Source organism: Parasteatoda tepidariorum, chromosome 4 (assembly GCF_043381705.1).
Source record: "Parasteatoda tepidariorum isolate YZ-2023 chromosome 4, CAS_Ptep_4.0, whole genome shotgun sequence".
Lineage (NCBI taxonomy): Eukaryota > Metazoa > Arthropoda > Arachnida > Araneae > Theridiidae > Parasteatoda > Parasteatoda tepidariorum.
The window spans coordinates 95,507,735-95,533,623 of record NC_092207.1 but is presented as its reverse complement, the minus strand read 5'-3'; the positions used below and the strand labels follow the sequence as shown (position 1 = coordinate 95,533,623).

The following is a 25,889-nucleotide window of genomic DNA, read 5'->3' as shown; positions in this document are numbered from 1 at the left end:
AAAAATTCTAAAAACTTTTTTCTTTATCTAAAGCTAACTTTTTTCTCTATCTCTGAGAATGTATGGAGATTGTGTTTCACTTTTGAAGTGTATTTCTTTGGAATTGGCTTTCAAGTTTCTTTGTTTATGTGACTAGAATTTTGCTACATCCAAAAATGGCCTCAGGAAAAATTAGTGCAATCAATTTTTGCTTAGCACATGCTATTTATGGATTGTTGGAAAAAATATTGTTTGTTTATACATATGTTGCCAAATACTACTTTGAACTAAGGTTGAAATAATTAAAAAGTTAAAAAATTTTGATTTATGAAATGGTTTTTGCAAAATAAGGGTTGTCAAATTAAGATTATAATTTATGCTTTTTGATTTAGGGTACACAATTTTGTTCTTGTTATATTTATGTCCATTTAAAAAAGAATCTTTACAATTTTTTCACCTGAAATCAAATATTATTGTTATTGTTTATAAAAGTACTCTGAAAAATTGAAAAATGTACAAAAAAGTATAATTCAAAACATTACTATCAACCGTGATGCAACAAAATATTTTAGATGTATCAGCAAGTCAAGTATTTACTTAGAATTGTTTAATTTTTCCTTTGAAATATAAATATTAAAAGTGTTAATAGTTGGGTTGTATATATACAGGTTGATTACGAACAGCCACTACAAACTTTCATGAGATTTCAAATGAACAATAAAAAGATTAAAAGAAGACACTGATTGTTATTAAGGACCGTGTCCAAAGTTAAAGTCTTACATATACAGTGTATGGATGATAGAAATATTAAACTCCAGTGCATAGTTTAAAATTTTCCAAAATACTGTGTGTGTTCCAGTAGCTTACAAGATGTTTTTCAATACTGTTAATAGCAGTTTTGTACTCTAGCGTTTTGAACATGCTCCCCAAAGGAAGAAGGAAGAGTTGGGTCTGGCAATCGAGTGGACTAAAACTCTCTGCATGTTTCTTTTTTGTCTTTTGTGTAGTCACTTGCATGACAGAAAGGTGTTTATAACCAGGCATTTCAATATGATTTTTTATGATTTAACTGTGCAGTATCTCTCCTGAAACTGGTGTGTTGTTGTGTTTGGTGTGCTGTACTGAAAATCCTATATAAATTAGGTGAACTTAACTTCAGATTGTTGCACTTTTACATTCTATTTAAAGATGGAAGTGTATTTAAAAAATTTCTTTTTTAATAATTACTATGAATAAAAATTTTTTTTTTTATTACTTTTATCAGAAAATATTAGCTAGATCACAAAAGTAGTAATTTGATTAAATAACTCAAAAAATTTGCTAAAATAAATTTAGATTTTAATTAAATTTAGTTTGCTATACTTCTATATTTGATTTAAAAATGTATTTAAAAAGTATCTTTAATATGTTTAAAAGAACGTAATAATTTTTTAAACATTTATCAGAAAATACTGCCAAGGTCTCAAAATGTAAGGTATCTCTGAAGAATGCATGATTTTCTATGAGCCTATTTCAAAGAGATCTTTTGTCTAAATTTTTATTTTATAAAAATTTAGTTCATTTTGAAATTATAAGAAATAACCTAGGAAACATTTTGTAAAGGAGTTTGTTTTATAAAGGAGTTCTTTCTATCATGCAAAACTTTTTCAATAGCATGAAATCGCTTTATGGAAACTTTATAATTTTAGATCATAAAGATTAACATACAAAATAATATTATATTTCAGTCCATTGATAAATCTTCTTTTAAAAAAAAGCTAAATGACATGCAGCACTTCAAATTATTAGCAATTTTTTCTTTTATTTATAATCTTCCAGATTAGTATTTGTTAAAAGTTCTATGTCTCATGTAATATTTAAATTATTTTTTTCCAGAAATTAATATAAAATTATCAAGATTTAGAAAAATTTTAATCAATAAATTTTTTTATAATTTTTTATTTTGTTTATTACGTTTCAGGTGTATGCATTTTTTTAACTTTGCTTTTTTGCATAAAAAATCTCTGTACTCTTTTTCTGAGTTTTGGTTTTTTAGCAATATTAACCATTATTATAATTTTATAAACAGTCAAAGTTTTATTTATCTAAGAGTGAATAATAATTTACCTATTTTACAAGATTGTTGCATAAATTTAAAATTTTAATCCAATTACTTCATCATCATAAATAAATTTTCGAAAACTGTTTTAAGAATTATAAATAAATTAATCGAAATATTTTTTATCTAGATGATGAGTATGCTTATCAACCTCATCTTCAAAAATGCATAACCTTTGTATTAGAGAGACTTTGTGTCAGAATGCAGTCTCCTCTTAGTTTGTTTGAAGATGAAATATTGCAGAAAGTTCAAGCTCATTTGAGTGCAGTTAAACCAGATGAAACTCTGTTAAGAACTCGTTTAATACAACGAAGATTACAAGTATGTACAAATCAGAGTTCTTGTGCAGATCTTTTTTCATACATAAAGCGTAATAACTTTTTTATCAGCTTTCATGAGTTGATATTTCAATTTCATGCTTTGTGAAATGGATTTTTCATTTTGTTTCAAAAATATAATAATATATACTTTTTGTGTCATTAAAACTGGTACTAGTAAAACAGATATTACCCAAATATCTTTAAAAACCTAAATAGTAGTTTTTTGTGTTCTTGAATTAGCATCGGGGATTATTGTATTGTCATTATAATGATTATCATAATTAATGTGACGTAACTGTCTTCCAAACTCATTAAAGAATGGCATTATAAGAAGCTTATCTGAAATCTTCATAATCAGATTGAATCCAATATCAATCCATGACCAAAATCAATCCTCATGTTAATAATCATATTCTAAGAATTCATTACAATTTAAGCTGCAGAAATTCATCTTGTGGGAATAGTTGATCATTTTCAGTGTTAGCAATAGGGAATTAAAACCTTTAAACCCTCCTTAGTGTACATCTCGGTAGTAGAAATCCTTCAGCATGGCGTCGGGGACTGCAGTTTGTTCGAGCATCTGCAGATCTCTCAGATTGAAAAAAAAAATATGTCATTACACCTGAAGATATTTTTTTCATCTCCGATTTTAAAAAAAGGCACGAAATGTTGCTAATAGGAAAAACAGCAAAATCATGTTTAATTCTTAAAAACTCAATTGCTATTTGTTTCAGGTTCTAAACAAAATCTATTTGACAGTGAGCAATCTATTGGAAAATTTATAAGCAAATGCAAAGTGATAACTTGAAAAAAAATTCCAAAAAAATAATAATCTCCTTTCTCTATCTCTCAACATAAGAAATTTTAAAAAGTAAAGGATATTTTTTTTTGAAAAAGTTTCATTTATTTTATTTATTTAAAAGTGTTAAGAAATTTTCACGAAAATTGCAAATTTTTAACACTTTTTCTTGTGTATTAATTTATTTATCTCAATTGTGCTAATTTCGCTGTACACACGTCGTTTTAAACCTAATATTTACAATAATAGTGTATCAGTCTATGTTAGGCTCACAAACTAATTTTTATCTATGAAGATTATGCTGCGTATTGATAGGATAAATTTTGCTACTGGGGTGTGCATTGTTATCACCATCGATGCCTTCTTAACTTAAAAAAAAACTTTAAAGATGCTGCATCTCTTATAATCAGACTTAATGGTCATGTCAATTAGTATTTTCTATAAATTCATTGAACTAGTGCAAGTTTTAAGTACTGATCAAACATAAGGGGTAATTTTTAGTTTTCTGATCTTACTATTTGAGATATTTTTTAACGAAAGTTGCATGATAAAAAAATTTTTTAACTTCATTTTGAATAGTTTTGGAGATATTGTTAGTAAATTTGTTTATACAAATTTAGAAAGTTTTTAAATTTAGAATATTATCCGGTTTCTAAATGCGTGTTGATTTTTTTTTAAATTTGCAGATAATATCCTGTTTTTATGCATTTTCATTTTTTTAGGTTGCTGTACATAATGGATTTCATTTTATACAAGAACCTGATTTTTACAATCTTCTTATTCCAACTGCTACATCAAATAAAACTCTTAGAAGAGCATCCAGCTTAGGCTCAGTAAAGTATGCACATGATTTTGAAATAATTTGATTTAGATGATAAGTAGTAATTATTCATGATTTGATTTGTTATGTCCTTAAAGTATTACCTTTTTCTAAGTTTTTTAATGTAATATGTTTTTTAAAATTATATTTAATTACCTAATCCCTTTCTTGATAAAAAGAACAGCTAACTAATTATTATTGAATCTGACACAGCAAATTGATGTAATATTCTGTTTTTTAAATTTTTTTTAGTTAGTAATACGTTATCATAAATATGCAATTATACAATCTGTTATATGTTTACTATGATTCTGTAAATTCTAAATTATTTAAATAGAGAGTTTGTTTTAATTAACCTTTTGTCTAACAGGTCTCAGGAAATTAAACTCATGGCATGTTTCTGTTAACACTATTATTGTAAAAAATAAATAGTACATTTGGTATACTGTTTGTGCAAAAATCTATATACTCGCTGTTTTTATAATTTATTTTGATCTAAATTTGATGTTTTTTTTATATCAGAATGTATTTCTGCTACATAAACTGCAAATCCGAAGGTGTTGCACAGCACTCAAGTGCTAACAAAATTTTTCCTGAAACGAAAATTATTGCACCATTTTTGCATAATTTTTTTTTATCAATACTCATCTGGTACTATAAAAGCTTTTCACTTGAAGTTCTCTTATTTTCATTTTATTGCATCCTTTATGATTTTTTTTGCCGTTTACCGAAAGCAATTCCAAATGTTTTTATTTGTATGTTTTTTTTCTTCTTTTGTATCTTAAAAATCAATTTAAGAAGTATTTAGTTTTCCCCTCGATATTACTATATTTATTCTCTAGTTTTGCCTCTTGATGATTTGCTTTGAAGCTATTTAAATTTACTCAATAAATTCACATTGTCAATAGTTTTTTTCTAAGTTGCCGCAGTTTTTACGTATTATTCTAAACAATACTATTTGACGTCATCTATGAAACTGAATGTTGATTTTAATAGTATGATGTTAAAAAGGGAAAATAAGTGAGCATGATAGATATATGGTCAATAAAAGATGCATTCTTTTCAAGTAAACTGCTGAAGTCTTAAAAATACCGGAAGAATTTTCTTTTGGAAGGAGGAAAATAATCTATCCAGGGGGGAAGGTATTTGCTTTGTGAACTTAAAAGGTTAAAATTGTAAGAGGGACAAAGGAGAAAATGATGATAGTTTTTCACTTTTCTGTGTGGAGACAAAAAATAACTGAAAATGTCTTTCATTAGACCTTTTTGCATAATATTTAATAAGCATATTTTCCTCAATTTTTTTTCTGCAGTAAAGGAAGGCTAGTAAATTTTTAACTTCTTATAAACATACAATTTTTGTATTTTTAATATTAGCATTTTGATGACGACTCAAAAATTTGTCATAATATCAGACATCTAGTAACATGTTGTTCTCATTACATCAAGATTTTACTGCATATCCTATTACTATTTCAAGTAAATAATTTATGTTAATTAATTGTTATGAATACATCATTTACCATTGAATCATAATATTTTATAAAAAATTGTTTATTTTAATTCTATTACTCCAATTTCTATTCTATTCTCTATTATTATTCTATTAATTTCTATTATATTCTATTACTGTAATATTTTATTGCTCTAATTATAATTTATGGTGTCTTTTTGCTGTATGATAAATGTTGCTATTATAATTTTAAAAAATATTAATAATAATCACTGTTTTAATTTATTTTTAGTGTCAGTGGGGAAGAAAGATTAGTTCTAAGGAGTGATGTTAAATTGCCAAATATTCCTGATGATCCCAATATCAATATTGTTTTTCTTCTTGAATACATAGTAGCTTTGGAAAATTCTCAGGAAGTAAGATCAAATAGATTTTTCTTCTACTTACTTGATACTTAAAAACATCAGTTGTTTACTAAATGTCACTTAATATTCTTAAATTCAGTTTGTAATAGAAGCTGAATGCTTCCGGACTTTTTTTGAATGTAGATAATTTTCGGTACAGTTATTTCAAGTAATTCAACAGCTAAAAGTTTTGGGCTTTGAAAAGAATTTTTATTTGATGCATGTACAATAAATTTCAGAGTATTTGTGACATCGGGGGATGGGAGAATTCTGCCTATAATTCACAAAATGGTCAGCTAATTATAACCTGTATTTATATGCATTTTATAGCTCTAAAATTTTTTTTCATTTGTAACCCTGGTCTTTTCTAATAACATTATTAAAAAATTGCATCATTTTCCCCCACCAAAACACCGCCTAAGAAAATGCACTTGAGCGAAAAACGGTGGCACTGGGGAGTGAATCACGTGAGTTTTACTCGGTAGTTAAGGGGTTAATAAAAATGTCGATAAAAACAAAAGTTTTTTAAAAAAGAAAAAAAATTGATTGAAAACAAAACAAAAATCGTTCTTAATTTTAAAACCAAAAATTTAACTCTAAAAATCTCAATTTAACTTTTTCACATTGCTCTATTTTTAAGAAAAGTGACGATAAAAGAATTACATTCTATGCAAACGTTATTTAAAAAATACTCTATCATAATAAAAAAGCTGATAAAAGGAAAAATTAATATAAAGGAAAAGAGAAGCAGAGGAAATGTTCTTATTTCTTAAAATATAACTTTAATGGTGAAAATCACAGCTATCTTTGTTACTGTTTATAAGTCTTACCATACAGGGGAATTGTGGCAATAAAAAACAATCGTCTTATCAGAAACGCTGCATTAAAGTACTGCACTTGATGATATGGTGAAAATCACAGCTATCTTTGTTACTGTTTATAAGTCTTATCATACAGGGGAATTGTGGCAATAAAAAACAATCGTCTTATCAGAAACGCTGCATTAAAATACTGCACTTTTATAGAAACAGGGAAACAGCAAAAATGAGGAAAAAAAAACTTTCCAATTCTTAAAACAATATGTGGTGAAAAAAATGACAATTTGACTTGCCTGAATATAATTATTAAAAAAATCAGCAGTTCAAATTTAAAAAAAACTTTGTCAAAAAATGCTTTTTCAAAAAAATTTTTGCCGAATATTTGACCAAATATTCGGCAAACAGGCCGAACATGCTGAATATCTAATAGGGGCCTAATATTCATTACATGGTAAACAAGTGAGGATTTTTATTTTAATTTAGTTTCCATATTTTATTTAAATTTTATCTATGGGCTAATTCTGTTTTTTAAAAAATTTATCTTGTAGTCTTAAAGACAGATTAAATAATTTATATTGAAGGTATACCTATTTTTCAATCACATTAACAGTTTTATTAAATTTTAAATTTATCTTTTAGCTTAAAAAGTTATTAGTTGATTTTTTAATGCAAATTTACGAAAATTAGTGACTCCATAAAAAACATTTGGATGAACTAAACCCTTAGAAAGTCCTTTTTTAATGATGTACCAAAACGTTTTACACAATAGTACATGAAAGCTTAATTTTTCCAATCTACTGCCTTTTTTTGAATGCATAAATTCAATTTTATTTTATATAGCAATGTATATAATTATATTGTGTGCTTTTATGTAGTTTCAAAAAGTTTTTGGTTTAAAAACTGCAGTTAAAAATTCTGCTTTAAAATATAAATTCTTTCATAATTTCAAAACTTTATATTTGCCATGAATTCAGATCTAGTTGATGTAATTATATAATGCTTATTTTTTACCATTAGTTTGATATTATTCATATATCTTTTAGTTGAAATTTTTTCCCTATCATTGTGAAAATAATTTAACTTTGATACTATGTTGTATGCACTGTATTTTATATGTAGNACCAATAATAATGATATGCATGAGAAAAAATCATGTTTATTTGAAATTAGATGCATAGAAACTTCAATTAATTGTCATCATGCAAGTCAAAATGTCATTCCGTCACATATGGAATTGCCCTATATTGTACTTTTGTCTATTCAGTTTTATGTGATATCTTTTATGATATTTTTTATGTAAATTTATTATTAATAGCTTTTATGGTTACCTTTATGAAACATGTGATCCCATGAAAGTGAAATCTTTCTTGTTTGTTTCTTTTCTTGTAAAAAATAATTATACTATAAATAAGTATATAACTGGCTTAATAAAAAAGAATTAACTATACATTCTATTATATATATCAAGAATTGATAAAAATTTCTTATTATTCATATTATTTCATTAAGAATTTATATTTATGTTTTTATATCTTAATATTGTGACAATGCTTACCAGCATTTAGTATTAGTTTTCTAATATTAAATATAAGGCTCTAAATCTTACTTAAACCCTTTTCTTTTAGGTGCAAATGTCTGCCACTTCAGTAACTAAAAATCCTATTTGCCATATGATTATTGCATGGGGTTTCTGCAGTCTCAAAATATTGCTGAAAAACCCATTTCAGTCTATTGACTTGTCTTGTGATCCTACTTTTGCTCCACATAAAATAAAATTTTTAAGAACTGAAAAAGATTTGAAACTCTCATTTTCAGCCTCTTCATTACTGAAGCAAGTGAGTATTCAGAATTCTTTTTAATACTTTTTAAACAATGTTTGATATCATTTTATGCTAACAATTTATGCTAACAATTTATGCTAACAATTTATGTTTGTTATCATTTTCGATCCTTGAAGGAACACCATACTGAAATCTGAAGCTTTGACATCTTGAAACTTCAATTTTTATTACGATGTGTAAAAAAAAAACTATGTATCTTTATTTAAACTTCTTAAAAATAATCCTCTAATTTTGTGCCCATTGTGTGGAGGGTTTTCATATTTTACCTCGATGATAGTCATTCTGTGTATATTTATTTTTTATTTCATTATTATATTGTTTTCTGTTCTAATATTCAAATGTATTTCTCTTTATTAAAATTTTCAACTACAGTTGCACCTCTATTTAACAAAGTCGCTAAATCCCGATAATAAGTTTGTTAGAACGAAAATTCGTTAAATAGAAAATCCCCTTCTGAAATACTTAAACAACACAAAACAGGATTTAACTGGTAAAGCAGGTATAAATCTTACCATAAAAGAAATCTGCATGGAAAGAAAAAATAGAGCAAAACATTATCGAGTGTTACACTATTATGCTACATACATTTTCAACTATAAAAATGCTACATTTATGTACAAAATTATAGCTGAATTTATTATAAAAGTGATTTTAAACTTACATTTACTGCATGCATTAAGTTTAATTGCTACTGATAAAATCAGTTGTTTTTTTTGTGGAGTTTTTCGTTTGAATTGCAAAAAAAAAGAGAAAGGTATTTTACTGCTTTCTCTAAAAGTTAAGTAACTGCGAAAATCAATTCAAGGTCATTTCACCCATGAAATGCTTTAACAAGTTTGAAATGTTCTGAAATATTTTTGGAAAGTGGATCTAGGAGAATAGTTCGTTAAATAGAAAATTCACTTTGCTATTTGGAAGTTATTTTGCAAAGAAATTTCCGAAATGTTCTTGGTTCCTCCAAAAAAACTCGCGAAATGGAAGTTTGTTAAATAGAAGTCCGACTGTAATATTCTTTATCATCATTTAACCCTTTGAATATGGGACTCTCATGCTTTCCTGCTGACAAATATGTTTCTACTTTATGTTCATAAAGGAAAGGTGAGAGTTCTTTTATCTATTTTGCATAAAGGTGTAACCGTCTGTTGCTTAAATTTTCGATAACTTTTTTTAAAACACATAACATTATGAAAAATTTATATTTAGAAGAAAAATTCAAGTTTGTCATCACCACCATCAGAGCCGCATGAACACGTTTATAGTTCTCCAAGTAAATCTGATTCATCTGTTGTATCCTCTAATGTACCCTTTTTAAAGCATGTTTCAAAGTACAAATCTGTTGCTGATATTCCAATGTAAGAATATTTTATTACTTATAATACATATAAGTAAATATAGTTAATTTTTCTATGATTAATGTCCTTAAGTTTTATTATATATCCCCTCTGAATAGTTCTTTTTATCTTCTTTTGTACTTATAATGTATTGACATATTAAATTTTATTGCAATGATTTTAATATATATACTGAATTCCAGGTCAGTAGAACATAGTAATGGAAAGAATTTTGAAAAAGTAAACTCAGTTTACAAAAATGATAATGTAAGTAACAGTTTCTAAATCTTTGAAAGAAATTTTTATTCTGTGCTCACCACTTTCTGTTGTTTTTGTAGAATCTCTCTTTACAAGAAGTTGTATTGGTGCCATCATCATTACCACTGATACCACCCCTCCTACTTTCATTTCCTTTGTAAGTAGTTTTATAAGGAGTTACATTTTATTTAATTTTGGATATTTACTACCCAATACTAAGAACAGAGTGTACCAAACTTCATGCATCTTCTTCGTCTTTAAATATGTGCAACTTTCTCTCGCAGTTTAAGCTTAGTAATTAGAATGAGATCAAAAGGCAGCTCTTAAAATTTATATTGTTTATCAAAGTAAATATTGCATTGTATATTATCATAAAATCTCTTTTATAAATAAATTTTGAACAAACAGTTGTAACAATACAATTCTCCATGATTACTTATCTTGTTTTGCATTTTGATATGTTCTAGCATATAGACAATCCACCTTTGTTTGTCAATATATATTTTATAAAATACTATTATTTAAAATATAAATTGTTTTGAGTTAGGCCGACTAAACTTGGTTGTTTCTCTTTTTTTCCAATATTTTGAGTTTAAAGTCATTTTTTCAAAGATGTATTGACAAATAAAAATGTATCAGTGAAAATGTGTAGGTTTAATCAATATTTACCTACTATAATTTTAAAAAAATTCCTGTTATGCTTTAAAATGAACAGTGGTCAGAAAAACTACATTATTTTCATAGTCAACTACAACTTCTTTATTACAAATGTAGTTAACTACAGTTAGCACTACTTCTTTTTAAAGTAGTGACTAAAAACTACTTTTGAAATGTAATCACTACTTCCCTACTTTTAAGAAACGAACTTTTCTCAAGAACTTAATTTTCACCTATGTTCAAAACGGTTTTGAATAAAAAAATTTTTTTACTTACACATGAGTGATTATTGAGAAATATTATAAAATTATTCAGAAATTATTAGATTTATTAAGAAATTATTATAATTATTAAGAAATATTTATATGATTTTTTACCAATTTGGTCTTTTTATGCCTCTCTTGACTGAATATTTGATTAACGTAATGTTAGGAAATTTTTGAGATATTATCAATTTTGTAAAGCATTTAATATTTTTTTTGTTGCTTCGTCTAAGAATTAAATTATGTCAAAAATTGCGTAGGAAATGTAATTCTTTCCATTGAAATAACCTCACTTATTCATGAATGTACATTTTCATTTGAAAGCGCGATCATAGTGATTAATTAACTATTCTTTACAATGGCTGCTTTAAATGTTAGTAATACATAATTCTTATTAGTAATTCATTATTCTTATATTCCACAGGAGCATTCATGTTATTTCCGTTGATGGTCCCACAAAGATTTGTACCACTCAAATTCAAAAAATAAATAAATAAAAAAATATTTGTTGTGTTTAAACCCTGTTTCCTTGCTGAACCAACATTAAAAGTAGTTGCCAGGAATCACTACCAACTACTGTTTTTTGTTCACCCCTCACTACCCTTTTTTTTCCTCTTAAAATGAAGCAAACTACAGTTGAAACTATGAAAAAGAGTTGTAACTAAAGTAGTTTTGCTACTTGTAGTGTGCTAGAGCCTACCATTGACAACAAAATTAAAATTGTATTTAACAGATCATATTCCTAGTCCTTGAATTTTCCTAATCTGCAAAAGATTGTGTGACTGAAATTTTACAGTGTATTGTTTCTATTTTAATTTCTATAACGAATTACATTTTTATAAAAGTATGTAATTTCTGTAATTAATTACCAATAATAAAAGTATTATTTTCTAATTTAGGCGTAATGGAGTGCCGTCAGGAACTTTTATTAAGCTCTACTGGGATAAACTTCCATCCATTCTAGATCATCACGGAAAGCCTGCATTTTTTATTGACAATCCAATGAAGTATAAAATTGATGCAGACATTGAATTGCATTGTCAACCCCAGAAGAATGAATGCATGCTTAATTTTATTGCCATCTCTTGGTAAGTTATGTGTATTTTTAGCTTCTCCAATAAGATTAAGAAAAATATTGATATAATTAAATAGTATTATGGAGTGACTTTGAAGTAATTCAATAAGAAAAAATTTACTATAACAAAACGAATCTCTTACTAGCTACATTTTATACTGAGATTTTTAAAAATCTACCTTAGTTAATCTTTTTCTTTTGTTATTGATTTGTTTGTTAATTTATAGTTTTTAAAATTTTTTTATGATATTCAAACTCTAATTATTTATTTCATAGGACTGTATTGAAACAAAGCTTTGATATACTTATATCTTTACACTTATTGGTTGATAAAAAAGACTGTCTGAAATAAAGTAAATTTGTGAATTTTTCATAGTTTTGTGATTAAATTTTGTACTTAAATAATTTGAAATTATTTCTTGAATGATGGGAATTTATGTGCGTAATTTTATTACACTCAAGTACCTAAATTTGCATGATTCAAGTAATGACATGTAAATTAGGGTTATTTTTTTAAAATTAATTTTGTTACTGTAACTTTTTATTTACCTATGCTTAAATTATTTCTTTTCATTTGTAGTTTAGATGAATATGTAGAAATACCTTGTGAAGTCTTTTTCACTTTTCAATTTTACAGATTTCTTCCAATTAAAACAGAAAGGTAACTTATTTTTAGTATTTGTTTAGTAAATATGTAATTTTTCTTTCTATATATTCATTCAGAAAAAAATCATTATTAATTCTTACATATTTATTAAAAATAATGTAACGTTTAACTTTTGATAATATTATTTACAATTTTAAAATAATATTATTAATTATATTTTAGTTAATATATATTTTATAATTTTACATATTTTGTCAAAAATATTGTATCCAATATTAATATGCTCTAGTACTTGTGCAAAATGTTTTGGTAACTTTGCTACTTCACATTCTATCTTAGTATGCAAAAATGTATTATCCGCATAGAACACTGTCCATACTCCATATCATTATCATTGCATTTAAAAACAAACAAAAATTTGTTTTTGTTGAATACTTAATATAACTAACCATTAATTGCATTAAAATTGATACTCACGATGGATATTTACTTTTAAAAGTATTAAAAAAAATTACACTTTTTTAACTCAAAATATTTGAAGAAAAATTGCAAATGAATGTTTGTAACCTTTTTTCTAATACTTGACAATATCAAAAATTTATATTTATCCTTTGAGTTACATTAATTTAAATTTGCTTGATTTGAATGTGGTTAATGGTTAACATATTTATGTATGTAATGTTTACTGCTTGGTTAAGGTATTTATTCGACTCAATTTTGGTGATGTTATAAATGGGTTCATCACATCAATTTTCAGTTCTTTAAGGTGAATATTATTTAAAATTGCTAATGAAAGTAAAGTAGATTCACAATAAATGTTTTTCAACTCTACACTTTGTGTTTAAAAATTTCAAAACTATGATCTGATAAAATTTAATCTTTGGATATGTTTAAATCCTAAAATAATTTGTTTTTTAGAACAAAAAATTCTTTTATATTACTATACCAAGTTATTATTTTTTGTTATTGTTCTTCCAGTCTAGTTTTGAAGCAACTCTCTGACAATGAAGATTTAGGCCAAAAACAGTCTTTTGTATTTACTTTACATGGAAAACAAGACAAAGGAGACCAGATGCCTGGTTTCAATGTTTGTATAGAATACTGGACTTAACATTTTCTTTGAGAAATTATATATCTGTGTTTTTTATTATTATTGATTTTAACTTCAAATATGATTAGTCTTTCTTCCCTTATAGGTGACTTATAATTTAGATCCAACAGAACTGAATCCGGGGGAGTACAAATCATTCATTAATTATCTAATCCATCACTCTCTTCATGTTGATTTATGGAATGCCCAATCTTTATTATACTTTGGAACAGTAATGCTGCCATTGAAGGTGGGTAAAAAATTGATCTTTATGGTGTTCTTTCATTTAGGTTTATAATTTTTTTTATGTCTTTGTACATTAACATCTGGATTTTTCTTTCTAGATAAAACTCAAAGTTGTTATGTATCTCATTTATCTTGATTTGTAAACATTTTTTTTATTGTTATGTATGATTACAAAAATGCCTTTTCTATTTTAAAAGACATTGTCAGGATTAACAGCAAAAATGTGAATGTGAAACTATTTTATTGTTCTGATTTCCTAATACGAAAACATTTTTGTTGTTGTTGATTTCTCTGTTGAAAAATCGATAAAGGTTTTGAATAGTTTGTAATGATTAAAGCATAAATAAAAATGAAAATATTAAGTTAGTAAAGGTTTATAAAAATTGTCATTAATTTTTTTACTGCAGTAAAAATAGAACATTTATAAAATTTAAATGTCTTCCAATTCGATATTAATCCGATAATTTTGTGCAAAAAAACTGTAATTTAGTTTACTAAATCAACTATCATTTATTGTTTTTCCATCGTTTTAAATTAGAAAATAAGCAAATCTTATGATTCTTTTCTATTTAAAAATAAATAAATAATTAAATAAAATTGTAAACATTAGAGACAAGCTAAATTTTAATTTGTTGTTTAGGATTAAAATCTATTAAAACTTATAAAGAAAAATGTAATGAATTATGTAATGTAATAAAATATCCAGAATCAAAGAGATTTTATCTGCCTCTTCTAAAACTAATAGGAACAAAAAAAATGTGGTTGCCTAGCAAGCTCGCCTGAAATTATTTATATATTTTTTAAGTTTCTTTAAATGATAAATTTATTAATACAAAGAAAAACTGCATATGTAGAAATCGGGGTCCTGCAACTGTATTGAAACCCTGCTGGAAAATTTAAAAAATAGTATGCAAAGTATCCTATATTTGCTATGATTAACTGTTTTGTCAAAAAGTTTCATTGTGCTACAAGCTTTGCTTTTACATTTTTCAGTTTTTATGTAGGCAAGGTAAGGAAGCTGTGTCAACAGTACTAGAATTGGATATTGTTAATTGTGAATTTCTGGATGAAAGTTTGGCACAAAATTCAACTTCCATTCGGAAATCACTTGGTAAATTACATGTAAATTTAGCCAGTAAAAGGCATCCCCTGTCTTCTAAGGCACTCGAAAATTATGAAGGTATAAACCATATGTTAGTTTCAATTTTTTTAATTTTTTTTATTCTACATTTGTGTTATTGCACTTTTTAACTTTATTTATAATTTTAAAAGATATTTACATGAATACATTTTATTTTACTTGTTAATTTTAAAAAAATTGGTTGCTATGGAAAATTTTTGGTTCCTTTAAAAAACAATTTGTTGATGGTTTATTTATTTCAATTAATTCTATCTCTTGATGAATATCCAATGATTTGAATAATCAATAAAAGAAAAATTGAATTGGATATGAAATATTTACTTTGCTGCATTCTATTTATGAAACTAGTTATATTTATTCTCTCAGAGTTTTGAAATTAGTTACATTGCCAGATCAGATTGCCGAGTTTTAAAATTAGTAAATCAGTTATGTACAGTGAGACCTCTGTGTTCCATGGTAAGATGATCTTTTATGGATTATAGGTTACCTCCATTGACTTAAAAATGTGATCAAAGATACATGATTTTTTGCAAACAATTTAAATTTTAGTCAGTAATATTTTCTTAATACGGAAATGCCACTTGTGTTGACGGCAGGAAAATCGATAAATAAAATTTTGCGTCAATGAAAATGCTCCCTACTGATATAATTATGTGTTAAAACAAATTTACCAATTATGAATGATAGGAATATTTTAAATAAATAAACAATTATGTTTAAAAGTTGCATTTAATTTTATATCATAAAAATTAGTTTGCTTTATAAGATTTAAAGAGATTTGCTTGTTCGAGATGCTTGGTTTTTTCTAAAATTTTTTTTTCTTCTTCTGTTTAACTTTCAATTCTAAAAATAAATCGTTGATAAATCAAAAACTAATCATTCAACTCAAAAAATAAATAAATCATCGTCTTTACTGTACTTTGACTGTAACATAAGGTTGTGAATCTCTTTCAGAGATCGTCAATAAGAGCTTTCTAAATAAGAGTCTCAAACAAATATTTAGAATACATTTTAATATACTTTTTTTGTTTTGTTAGTATTTTTATTTTGATATTTTTTCATGTTTCCTTATTTGACCTTATCCTTATTTGGTGCAGATGCTTTATCCAGTCCCTAGGAGAGGTTTTAATTCTTCAACACACAAGGTCTATAGAAAAAATTCTGTGCCTCCCAAAACTAGTCATAAATTGAGCTGGTTTCAATGTATATCAAAAGATAGTGCATTTAGATAAGAAAAACTATAAAACAGAGTATTAATGAAGCATGCCAGAGTATTCCAAATGTTATAATCATCTGTTTCACAATCATCTGTTTATTTTTTCCTTGATGCTGCTACTTTTAATCCTAATTGTTGTGACATTTTTGTTATTTTTATAGTCAGTTTTGCCATCTGTTGAGGATCTTTGTTACTAATTTTGGAAACTTGGTGATAATAAACTTGTTTCTTAAGCAGTTTGTAGCAAATTCTACTTTTCTGTCTCCTTCCATTTTTGTTTAATTAAATTTTCCAATTATCTTCTATTCATAGTCTTTATATGCTGTAGCAACTGCAATAATAAAATCTTAATCTCAAAAATATAAAATTCATATTATCTTTAATATCAATATTAAATAAATAAGCCTTCTTCCATTAAAATATATCTCAGGCTGACCTTTTTTACATATTAAGTTAATTCTTAAGAATTTTGTATAAGGAAGAGAAATAAAGTGAAATATATCGCAGGTTATCTTTAATTTTATCTGTATCATATTTTTCTTCCTTTTTAATATGGGAAACATCGATGATATGATTACAATGATATGGCTTTGGTATATTATGAAGAAATATATTTTATTTTTAGTAATATATTATTGAAATAATTTCCTATTGTTAAATATCATGTTTGAATGGTAATTAAAATTTTAAAGTCATCTTGTTATCTGAATGAAGTTAAAAGTTGTCATGTGTACCAAAAAGAATTTAGAAGTGTATGTAATGATAGTTCATTAATAAGAGATTTTAAATTTGAATTGTATTTTATCAATTATAGGGTTTTCTTAAAATTGTTTCAATGTTTATACATTTTAATTTATTCTGGAATATACTGCTTTTATTACAGACTAGCTGAATACTCGTTCTTCATATAGGGTAAAGAAATAGTAACTAATCAATAAATCTGCATTTACCCACTAAGCATTATTTGTAAATAATCAATACTACACAATTATGCACGAAATTGAAGGCCCTTTACCAACACAATATAAAATATTTCAATTTTATTATTGTTATTGCATACTTGTTGTCCTTTCCAGTGGCTTAACATTAATAGATTAAGCAAAATTCGTTTTTAGAAGTTCAATTCATTATTATCATATCATATTTATCATTCATCATTATTGTCGAAGATGATGATATTGACTGCAACCCACTAACGTTAGTCGAAATTTATCACAATAAAATTTTTTTTTAAATAAATTTGTTAATTTTTTTCATTCCATTTACTTTACATTTTTAGGTTTATAAAAATTTTTTTAAAAAGTGTGACTTAAAATTAAATTAACAAATGGTTTCAGGCAGCTTTCAGAATACTATACCAAATTAGGATTTATTCAAAAAAAAAAAGAATTATAATGTTTCAAATATATTTACACAGAAAAAAAACCCTTTGATTTCTTTATATTTTTAATAAAAATAATTCAAAATCGTAATAAGAAGCCATTAAAATTTTTTAAATGCATTTAGAAATTTACAAAAATTCATCTGACTATTTATGTTATGCATTTCAAATTTTTGAACACATGTAACATTTATGTTTTAATAATCTTAAAAAAAGTTTGAAGTTTGATAAAAAAGCTCTTTTTACAATTGTGTTTTCAGTTGCAAAACTGACAATTTTCTCAAATCTTGGAAGTGCATTTTTTCTTAATTTCTAAATAAATTTTTCTGTCAGCTGAATACAAGAAACTATGGCAATTTGATCAACTCGCGTTTTATCTGATTTTTTATAAATCAAGTTTTGCAGCAAATCTTGAGTGATATTTGAGAATTTGCAGCTATAAGCAGCATTTGAAAAAACAAATTAATTTAGAATTTAAGTTGTGAGGCTGTGAGAATGATATTCCTTAAAATGGAAGATATTGCATTTTCGTCTCTAGAATTTCAAACAATTTTTGATTTATGTTTCTCTTATTTAATTAATTGATTTCACTTTCACAATCTGCTGCATTTGACAATCTGCTGCATTTTCGTCTCTAGAATTTCAAACAATTTTTGATTTATGTTTCTCTTATTTAATTAATTGATTTCACTTTGACAATCTGCTGCATAAAGTAGGCATTTTTGTAATATTTACCTTAAAATCTGACCAAGAATTTTTATTATAGTGTGAATAAACTATCCAAATACTTTTTACACATATTCCACACATACTAATTATTACACATAAACTCCAATACAAATTTTTATTGAGTTCTATCTTTTTTGAAGCTTTTGAGTTCTGGTCATATCTGTACTTTTGGAGATATTTTAACTGATTGCATATTATTATTGCATATTTGCTTACTTAAATTATGATTTTTTTTTGTTCTTTAAGTGTTGCTTATTAAATTCAATTTACATTTGTTAGTAATTTCGATTTAATTTTCGTTTTTTTGAATACAAATTGTTTAATTTTATCTAATATTTAAAAATTAATTTAAATATTTTTATTTGTTTAATAAGTTCAGTTGACTATTTAAATCAATTCAATAAAACGTAGGCAGGGTGAATCGTAATAATAATAATATGCATATGTAACTGCTATTTTTTCTATATTAGGATTTATCTTGACTCTTTTGCTTTTAACTTAAATTTTTTCTTTATTAATTTGTATTTTAGATAAAAATTTGTATTTGGATTCTGCAATTGTATATTCTAATGGTAAAGGTCCATCCGAATCTCCTCGTAAGTAAATTTGTAATTAATAATATAATTATTTTGAATAAGTATATGTTACCACATTTTATGGAATAAATAAATTTATGTTTTACAGAAAAAAATGTCTTTTCATCAATTAAGATTCTTTATGATTTTTAATGTTTTCTTAATATCTGATTTCACTATATTCAATTCATACTATTGAAGAGATCTTGAAAATCAAAAATTGAATTAATTTTATTTTGTTTAATAAATACTAAAAAAGGTTGATTATTAGTTTTAATCCAAGAAAAACCTTTTTTAATAATACTGTTAATAGTTTTATTTAAGTAGTTAGAGAAAATGGTTTCAGGTTTAGTTAGATACGTATTAGACCTACAAGTAATTATTCTAAATTTATAGAAATTTTAAAAAATTTTGGACTGATATTTAAATTTTTAACCTCTTATATGAAGCTGAATTTTTTTAATGATAATGTATAATTATTTAAATTACTAAACGTAAATTTTTTTACTATTTTTTAACTCCTTATTTAAAAGTTCAACAAAGAATTTTGTAGAGAACATTGCTATTCTTAGCTTTGTCTATGGGGGTAAATGCAAATTTTTTTTGTAGTTGCTTAATTAACCTATGAATTTTTGAAAAATGTTTTGAATTCTTACTGTTTTTTAAATTTTCCTAATTATTAAACATAAAGTTTTAAAAGTAGTCAGGTTTAGTTAGGTACGTAATGTTTATTGGAATCTTTTTCCTTATTAGAAATAAAATTTACATTTAATTTGTCATTATTAAAAGAGTTTTTACTACTTCCTGATCCCTGTTTATCTCAATTTGTACCCTTATCTTTAATATAAAAAAGTGAATAAGGTGAGGAGTTATTAAAGTTAATCTGTGTAAGTTAGAACGTATCCTTTTACAAAATTGTTTGTATAAATGCATGTAATAATTTTCTTTTTGTATTCTTAAATCAATATCTTCGACTATATCTAAAATATTAATTATAACACTATTACAATTATGTATTCTAAAATGATTCAATTCTAAGTCATTGATAGTTTTATTACTGTTTATACTGTTTAACGAGGATGATTAATTCGAATGGGAGTTACTAGTTAGTCCAACATATTTCATATTACAAAAACCAACCATAGGTTAACATATAAATAACATAAATTTTACCAAGAAATTTACAGCTATCGTTATTTTGAATTATATGTTTTTTGTCAATATAAGGGCAAGTTTTACATCTTTTATTGCTTCACGTTTTATAAGACGGAGAAAATTCTAGAATGATATAAATATGTATAAATAATATGTATGCATGCATTTGTATCATAAATACATTAGCGTTTCATTTATCAGGTCATGTTATTTCTAAAGCAAGACCGATAGCTGAAACTGATAAAGAACTGTCAAAGTTGCTAACATCTAGACACATGGTAAATAATTTGGAAAACATGTCTCCGGATCCTCATGTGACGGAAGAAAGGCGGAGGAAGTTAGCCAGAATGGAAAATATTAGAAAATTAGAAAAAGGCGATTCTTCTGATGGATCTACAAATTCAGAGTTCCATGTAAATTATGTTTTGCATATTTTATGAATCGTATTTCCCCTAAATGAATAATTGTTACTTCAGGTGATAGAGCGTTTGCCTTCCAATGAGGTGAAACAGGTTCGTATCCGGCTTGCACCGACTACAGGGCTGACATAAAATATCCTCAGTGGTAGACGAATCATGGGTCATTGCTGTCAGGCTAATCGTGGTAGGTTTTCGGGGATTTCCTCTTCATGTGACGCAAATACGGGTTAATTCCATCAAGAAGTCCTTCATGAGGCAAATTTCTCCCATTACTTGATCCTGGAGTTACCTTGTTTCCTGGATTGGGTTCAAAATTATAAGGCTACGGACTTAAACATTAGTAGTGGTAAACCCAAAAAAATGGGGCGGCTGTTCAACGACAGTTATAAAATAAAAATAATAAAATAGTGACTCCTTCCATACCTGCATACTTCATTAAAGACAGGTGCATTGTATTACTTTAAGCTGTAAATAATAAAATTCTGAGATATAAAAATCATCTAATCATTTATGTTGCCAACGTTTTTTTTCTAACTTAAAAAGCTTGATTAATTGAAATTTTTTTTAATATTACTTCATAATTTAAATTTTTTCAGTAATAAATGTTTGGTTTGAAAGCATACAATGCTTTGAAATATTATGTGTAAAAAGTTCTTTACACAAAACGTCTGATTAGTAATTTCAAGTATTTTTATTTTGCTTTAAATAAGGAACTTAATTTTGCATACTTGTTTACCGTTTTTACCTTACAATGCTATGCATAGTGACACTTATTATCCATATATTTTATACAGTATAATGATAATCTGGAGCTGCTCGCTAACTAGCACTAGTTGAGAAATTCACTTTGAAACGAAATTTGGTTAAAATTAGTAGTGTGTCTTAAGTGTGTTCACTCTTTAAAATAACAGATTACACTAACCAGCCAATTTTAAGAAAAATGCATTTGATTTCCTAGATTTAAGCATAATTTTCATACTAGAAAAATTTTCTCAAGTCGATCGTGGTGCAGTGGTCTAGTGGCAGGGCACTTGCCTACGGAGACAATTGGGCTTTGGATCTTGCAGTGGACTGCTTTATTTCTTTGACTTATTTTCCATAAAAAGTGATCTTCATTTTTTTTGAAAATAGTTTAAATATAATTAATTTTATTTATTGTATTTTTTAAATTATCAGATATGTTTTTGACCTTTAAAATACAGTAATTAAGTTTAATTAAATAATTAAATTTCCTGTACCACTTATTACATAATAAGTGTAATAGTTTCTAAAATTTAAATTTTTAAAATTCAGTCATTCATATACGTTTATCCTGTATATCTCTTAAAGTCACTTTCAGACAAAAAAAAAGGTATTGCTTCTATTAACCTTGTTAGAATTTCCTTATTTTTTAAAAGTTAATAATAGTTTTCAGTATTTTTTGTCTAATTTTATAGATTGGAATGGGTTCAATTGAACCTAGTGACCAAATTTTACGATTGTTAGTGTTTTTAAAAGAAGTGAACTTTGAAAAAGTTTACAAATATTTATTATCTTAAAATTGGAAATTTGGTTACTAGGTTCAACAGTACACAATTCAGCAGATAAAATGAAACATAGAAATATTCAGAAATATTAATCAGGTAATTAATAAATAGAGAAGAGAATTTGCATCAAATATTTTTCTGCTTGTTAACGAGAAGAAAGTAGAACTTCTTTCCTATCTGAAGGAGACCTTTAACTCTACACTGATTAGTGATGCATTAATTTCTAGTTCCTATTCATTTTTTTAACCAAAAACTTAAAAAATTATGTATTTACGTTAATATTCTTATTTTATGATTATTATCATTCTCTTGAGCTTTAAATCTTTTCAAATCAAACAATGAGTAGTCAAACAAGACTATCTGTTTGAATGAGTTCAAAACTTACTTGAATGAAATGTAAGAAGTAATAAATGTGAGAAGACTTGATTTTAAAATGTCTTGATTATAATGTATTTCTAAAATAATTGTATTATGCTTTTAGGGGATACATTTACTTAAAGAGAAACAAAGGAATTTACTAAGCATTGAATCATACATTCAAAAGAATAAAACAGAGATCATTCACTCTTTATTGTGTAAATCTGTTACTTCTGAGAAACTTATTTTTCCCGTTATTGGTAGTAAAGTATTTTTTGAATTTGTTATTCAAAATCCTTTTCCTGTTGCCAAGAAAATAGAAATTGTTTGGAAATGCCCTGAACTTTCGTAAGTTTAATGTTTTTATTAGTATTTTTTTCTCTTTGCTTATTGCAAAAATTTTATTTAACTGTAACAATTGGAAACAGTTATCTGTTTCTAAATTTTTTGAAATTTATTAAGAAAAGTGTTAAAAAAATTAGAAACAGATTTAAAGTTTTTAATATTACTTAATATTTATTTAAAGTACTAATTTAAGTGCTTTTTTATTTACAAAATATGAATTAAAGGACTTGATTTTTTATCAGTATGTTAACCTGTATCTAATAAGTTATACATTTAAAAATGTGTCTTCTAGCCTTGTTTTGCAATTTTATACTTCAGAGGCAATATTAATTTGTTTTACGTTGAATGTAAATATATACATTTTCATTTTTAATTGTTATTGTTGTTTCTTCATTTTAATTATTTTTTATTGTGCCCAAAAGTAAATGAATATGGAAATATAGTGATAAGAGAGGTAACAAATAGTGATTTAGTTGAATATAGAATGTCTGGCTAAAAATATCGGTTGAATATTCTACGATGGAATAGCTGCATTTTTGTGAAGAAATCATTAATGATAAACATTATTTTATATATATAAAAAGGTTTAGTTATTATTAAAAATTAATCAAAACTTAGCTATATTATTGGCATGGGATAAAGGGAAAAAAACTATAATAGTTATGTAAAGTTGAAAAGATGAAATAGAAAAAAATTCTTTCAATTCTTAAAACAATATATTTTAATGCTAAGAATGACACTTTCTTGGGAAAATAAATCAGTGAAACCGTAAAAGAAATATAGTAAATCAGATACGCTTATAAAAATGACGCACTATCATAAAAATATCCATGGAAACAAAAGATTATGTACAAAAGCGAAACTGAAAAAATTAAAACCAATCTTAATTCTCAAAAGAAAATTTTAAATTCAGTTTTTGAATAATTGTATTTTCAAGAAAAAGTGAAGAAAAATAACAAAGTCTAATATTCATAATGTATTTTCATGATGTATTCTAGCATGCATTAATTATCTTTAATTGCTTAGTTAATGTTCATAACAAAATAACTTTGCAGGCGATATTTGCATTTTTTGTAAAAAGTAAGTACCGTAAACCGGGGCGAGTCTACCCATTTTTTCAGTTTGTCGACTTTCAAGTGGTCAAACTTTTGTAAATAGTAAAGAAAAAAGGCTTTTAATAGGTGGTTCTGAATCGCTATTTATCCCTCTTTAAAGCTGTGAAATCGATTTTAGAAAATATTAACAGTTACGCTGTTACTGTATATTTTTATAGAACTGCTGACAAATCTCTCGTATGGGGCGAGTCTACCCATTCTACTAAAATGAATGTTAACATTGTAAATAATCAAATTTTACTATTAAATTGTTATTTTAGTTACTATATAGGATATTTATGAAGTAAAATTCATAACTTTATTATATATTCCATTTTTTTATTCATAAAATAACACAAATTGAGTATTTGATCGATTATCACATTTTGATCACAGTTTTGTTTTTATAATCATTAACATTATAAAATAACATTTTTTTCTGATTATTGTTGATAAAAATAAATTAAAATTAATATAAATTTACAATTAAATAATTAATAAATAATAATAATTAAAGATTATTAACAAAATCGAAATTCAAACATTGGGAATCATGAAAAATCCTTTTCCCATTCTTTTGGGAGGTAATAATAATTTATAAATAATAATTTATTTAACTTGCATTAAATAAAAAAAGTTAATTTTGTAATATAAAAATTGAAAAAATAGGTAAAATAAACATATTTTATATTTACATTTATATTTAACCTATAAATTTTCTTATTAATGATAAATTTATCAATGCAGAATTAAAATAATATACTCAAATTCATTTAAAATGACTTAATTTTAATATAAACAAAGTTCTAAATTATATTATTATGCTTTATTAAAACTAAATACGAATGGGTAGACTCGCCCCGCGAATTCTGGCTTTTTGTTTACAACAGCAAAACTTACATTCTTTTTTTTTTTTTTTCATATAAAATTAATGTAATCTTAGTCTTAGATAAGTTTATCACTTAACCAAAGTGAAAATAGTAATAATAATAATATACTTACGGAGCACCAACTAAAAGTTTGCTGATTTTCAATACAAATCTCTCAAAAGACGTTTGAACAGGTCGGTTAAAAAGACACCAAATAAATAAAAACGGATCAAACTACTACAGCGCCATCTTCCTTAGAGTCTGAACTAAGTCCTCCATTGGTAAAAATTTTTTTATTTGCAATTTAAAATAGTGAAAATTAAATAAAACTAAAATGGGTAGACTCGCCCCTGGATGGGTAGACTCGCCCCGGTTTACGGTACTAGATTATTATATCAGGTCTTAAATGTTCTTATATAAAGTTCTCTTTTCTTATATTGCAGCAGTGTATATCGCTTTATCTGGTAATGCACAAGTTGTGGAAAATCTTTGGTATTTTTTGGTTTGAATATGAAATTTCAACTTAGTCTGACTTGTTGATTAAAATATTTAACTTTTTCCATTTATATATTCATAAAATTTACTTGGGATTCAACTTCGCAAAATTTTGTCGCGATTTATCATTTTTCTCAAAATTAATAAATAATGAAATAAATAAGTAATTAAATAAATGAATAATTAAATAAATAAATAACAGAATATTTACGTTTCATACAAAAATGATTATTATTTAGCGCAAATGAAAGTTTTTATTTTTATTTTATGTATTTTCTAACTAAGGATTCCTAATAGTTGTACAACTTAAACTTGTAATATACTGCTATTTTCCGTAATTGAGTTTCTCTCTTTTTAAAAAAATTTCATTTAGATTGCAAATATAGTTATTAAAGAAAGTTTTTTATTTCACTGGCAATGTTCTAGCTTTCTGTTGTTACAGTTAAAAATTGCTGAATAAAAAAAAAATGTACCAATATTTTTCTTCTTTTAAAAAAAATCTCCATTGGTGTCTTTAACAAATTTAAAA

At 25.4% G+C, this 25,889-nt stretch overlaps 1 protein-coding gene across 1 annotated transcript in view; it reads left to right on the top strand.

Moving 5' to 3' along the window:
• The window catches only part of LOC107439915 (nephrocystin-4), a 42,459-nt gene that overhangs the window by 4,227 nt on the left and 12,343 nt on the right, over positions 1-25,889 (top strand). The window contains exons 6-20 of the mRNA XM_043048964.2: positions 2,208-2,398; positions 3,919-4,034; positions 5,761-5,884; positions 8,316-8,525; positions 9,735-9,883; positions 10,066-10,129; positions 10,201-10,277; positions 11,940-12,128; positions 12,696-12,776; positions 13,701-13,809; positions 13,919-14,062; positions 15,052-15,238; positions 19,056-19,121; positions 20,457-20,668; positions 22,682-22,905. Of these exons, the coding sequence (XP_042904898.1) occupies positions 2,208-2,398; positions 3,919-4,034; positions 5,761-5,884; positions 8,316-8,525; positions 9,735-9,883; positions 10,066-10,129; positions 10,201-10,277; positions 11,940-12,128; positions 12,696-12,776; positions 13,701-13,809; positions 13,919-14,062; positions 15,052-15,238; positions 19,056-19,121; positions 20,457-20,668; positions 22,682-22,905 (2,143 nt within the window). The remainder of the gene's footprint in view (positions 1-2,207; positions 2,399-3,918; positions 4,035-5,760; positions 5,885-8,315; positions 8,526-9,734; positions 9,884-10,065; positions 10,130-10,200; positions 10,278-11,939; positions 12,129-12,695; positions 12,777-13,700; positions 13,810-13,918; positions 14,063-15,051; positions 15,239-19,055; positions 19,122-20,456; positions 20,669-22,681; positions 22,906-25,889) is intronic.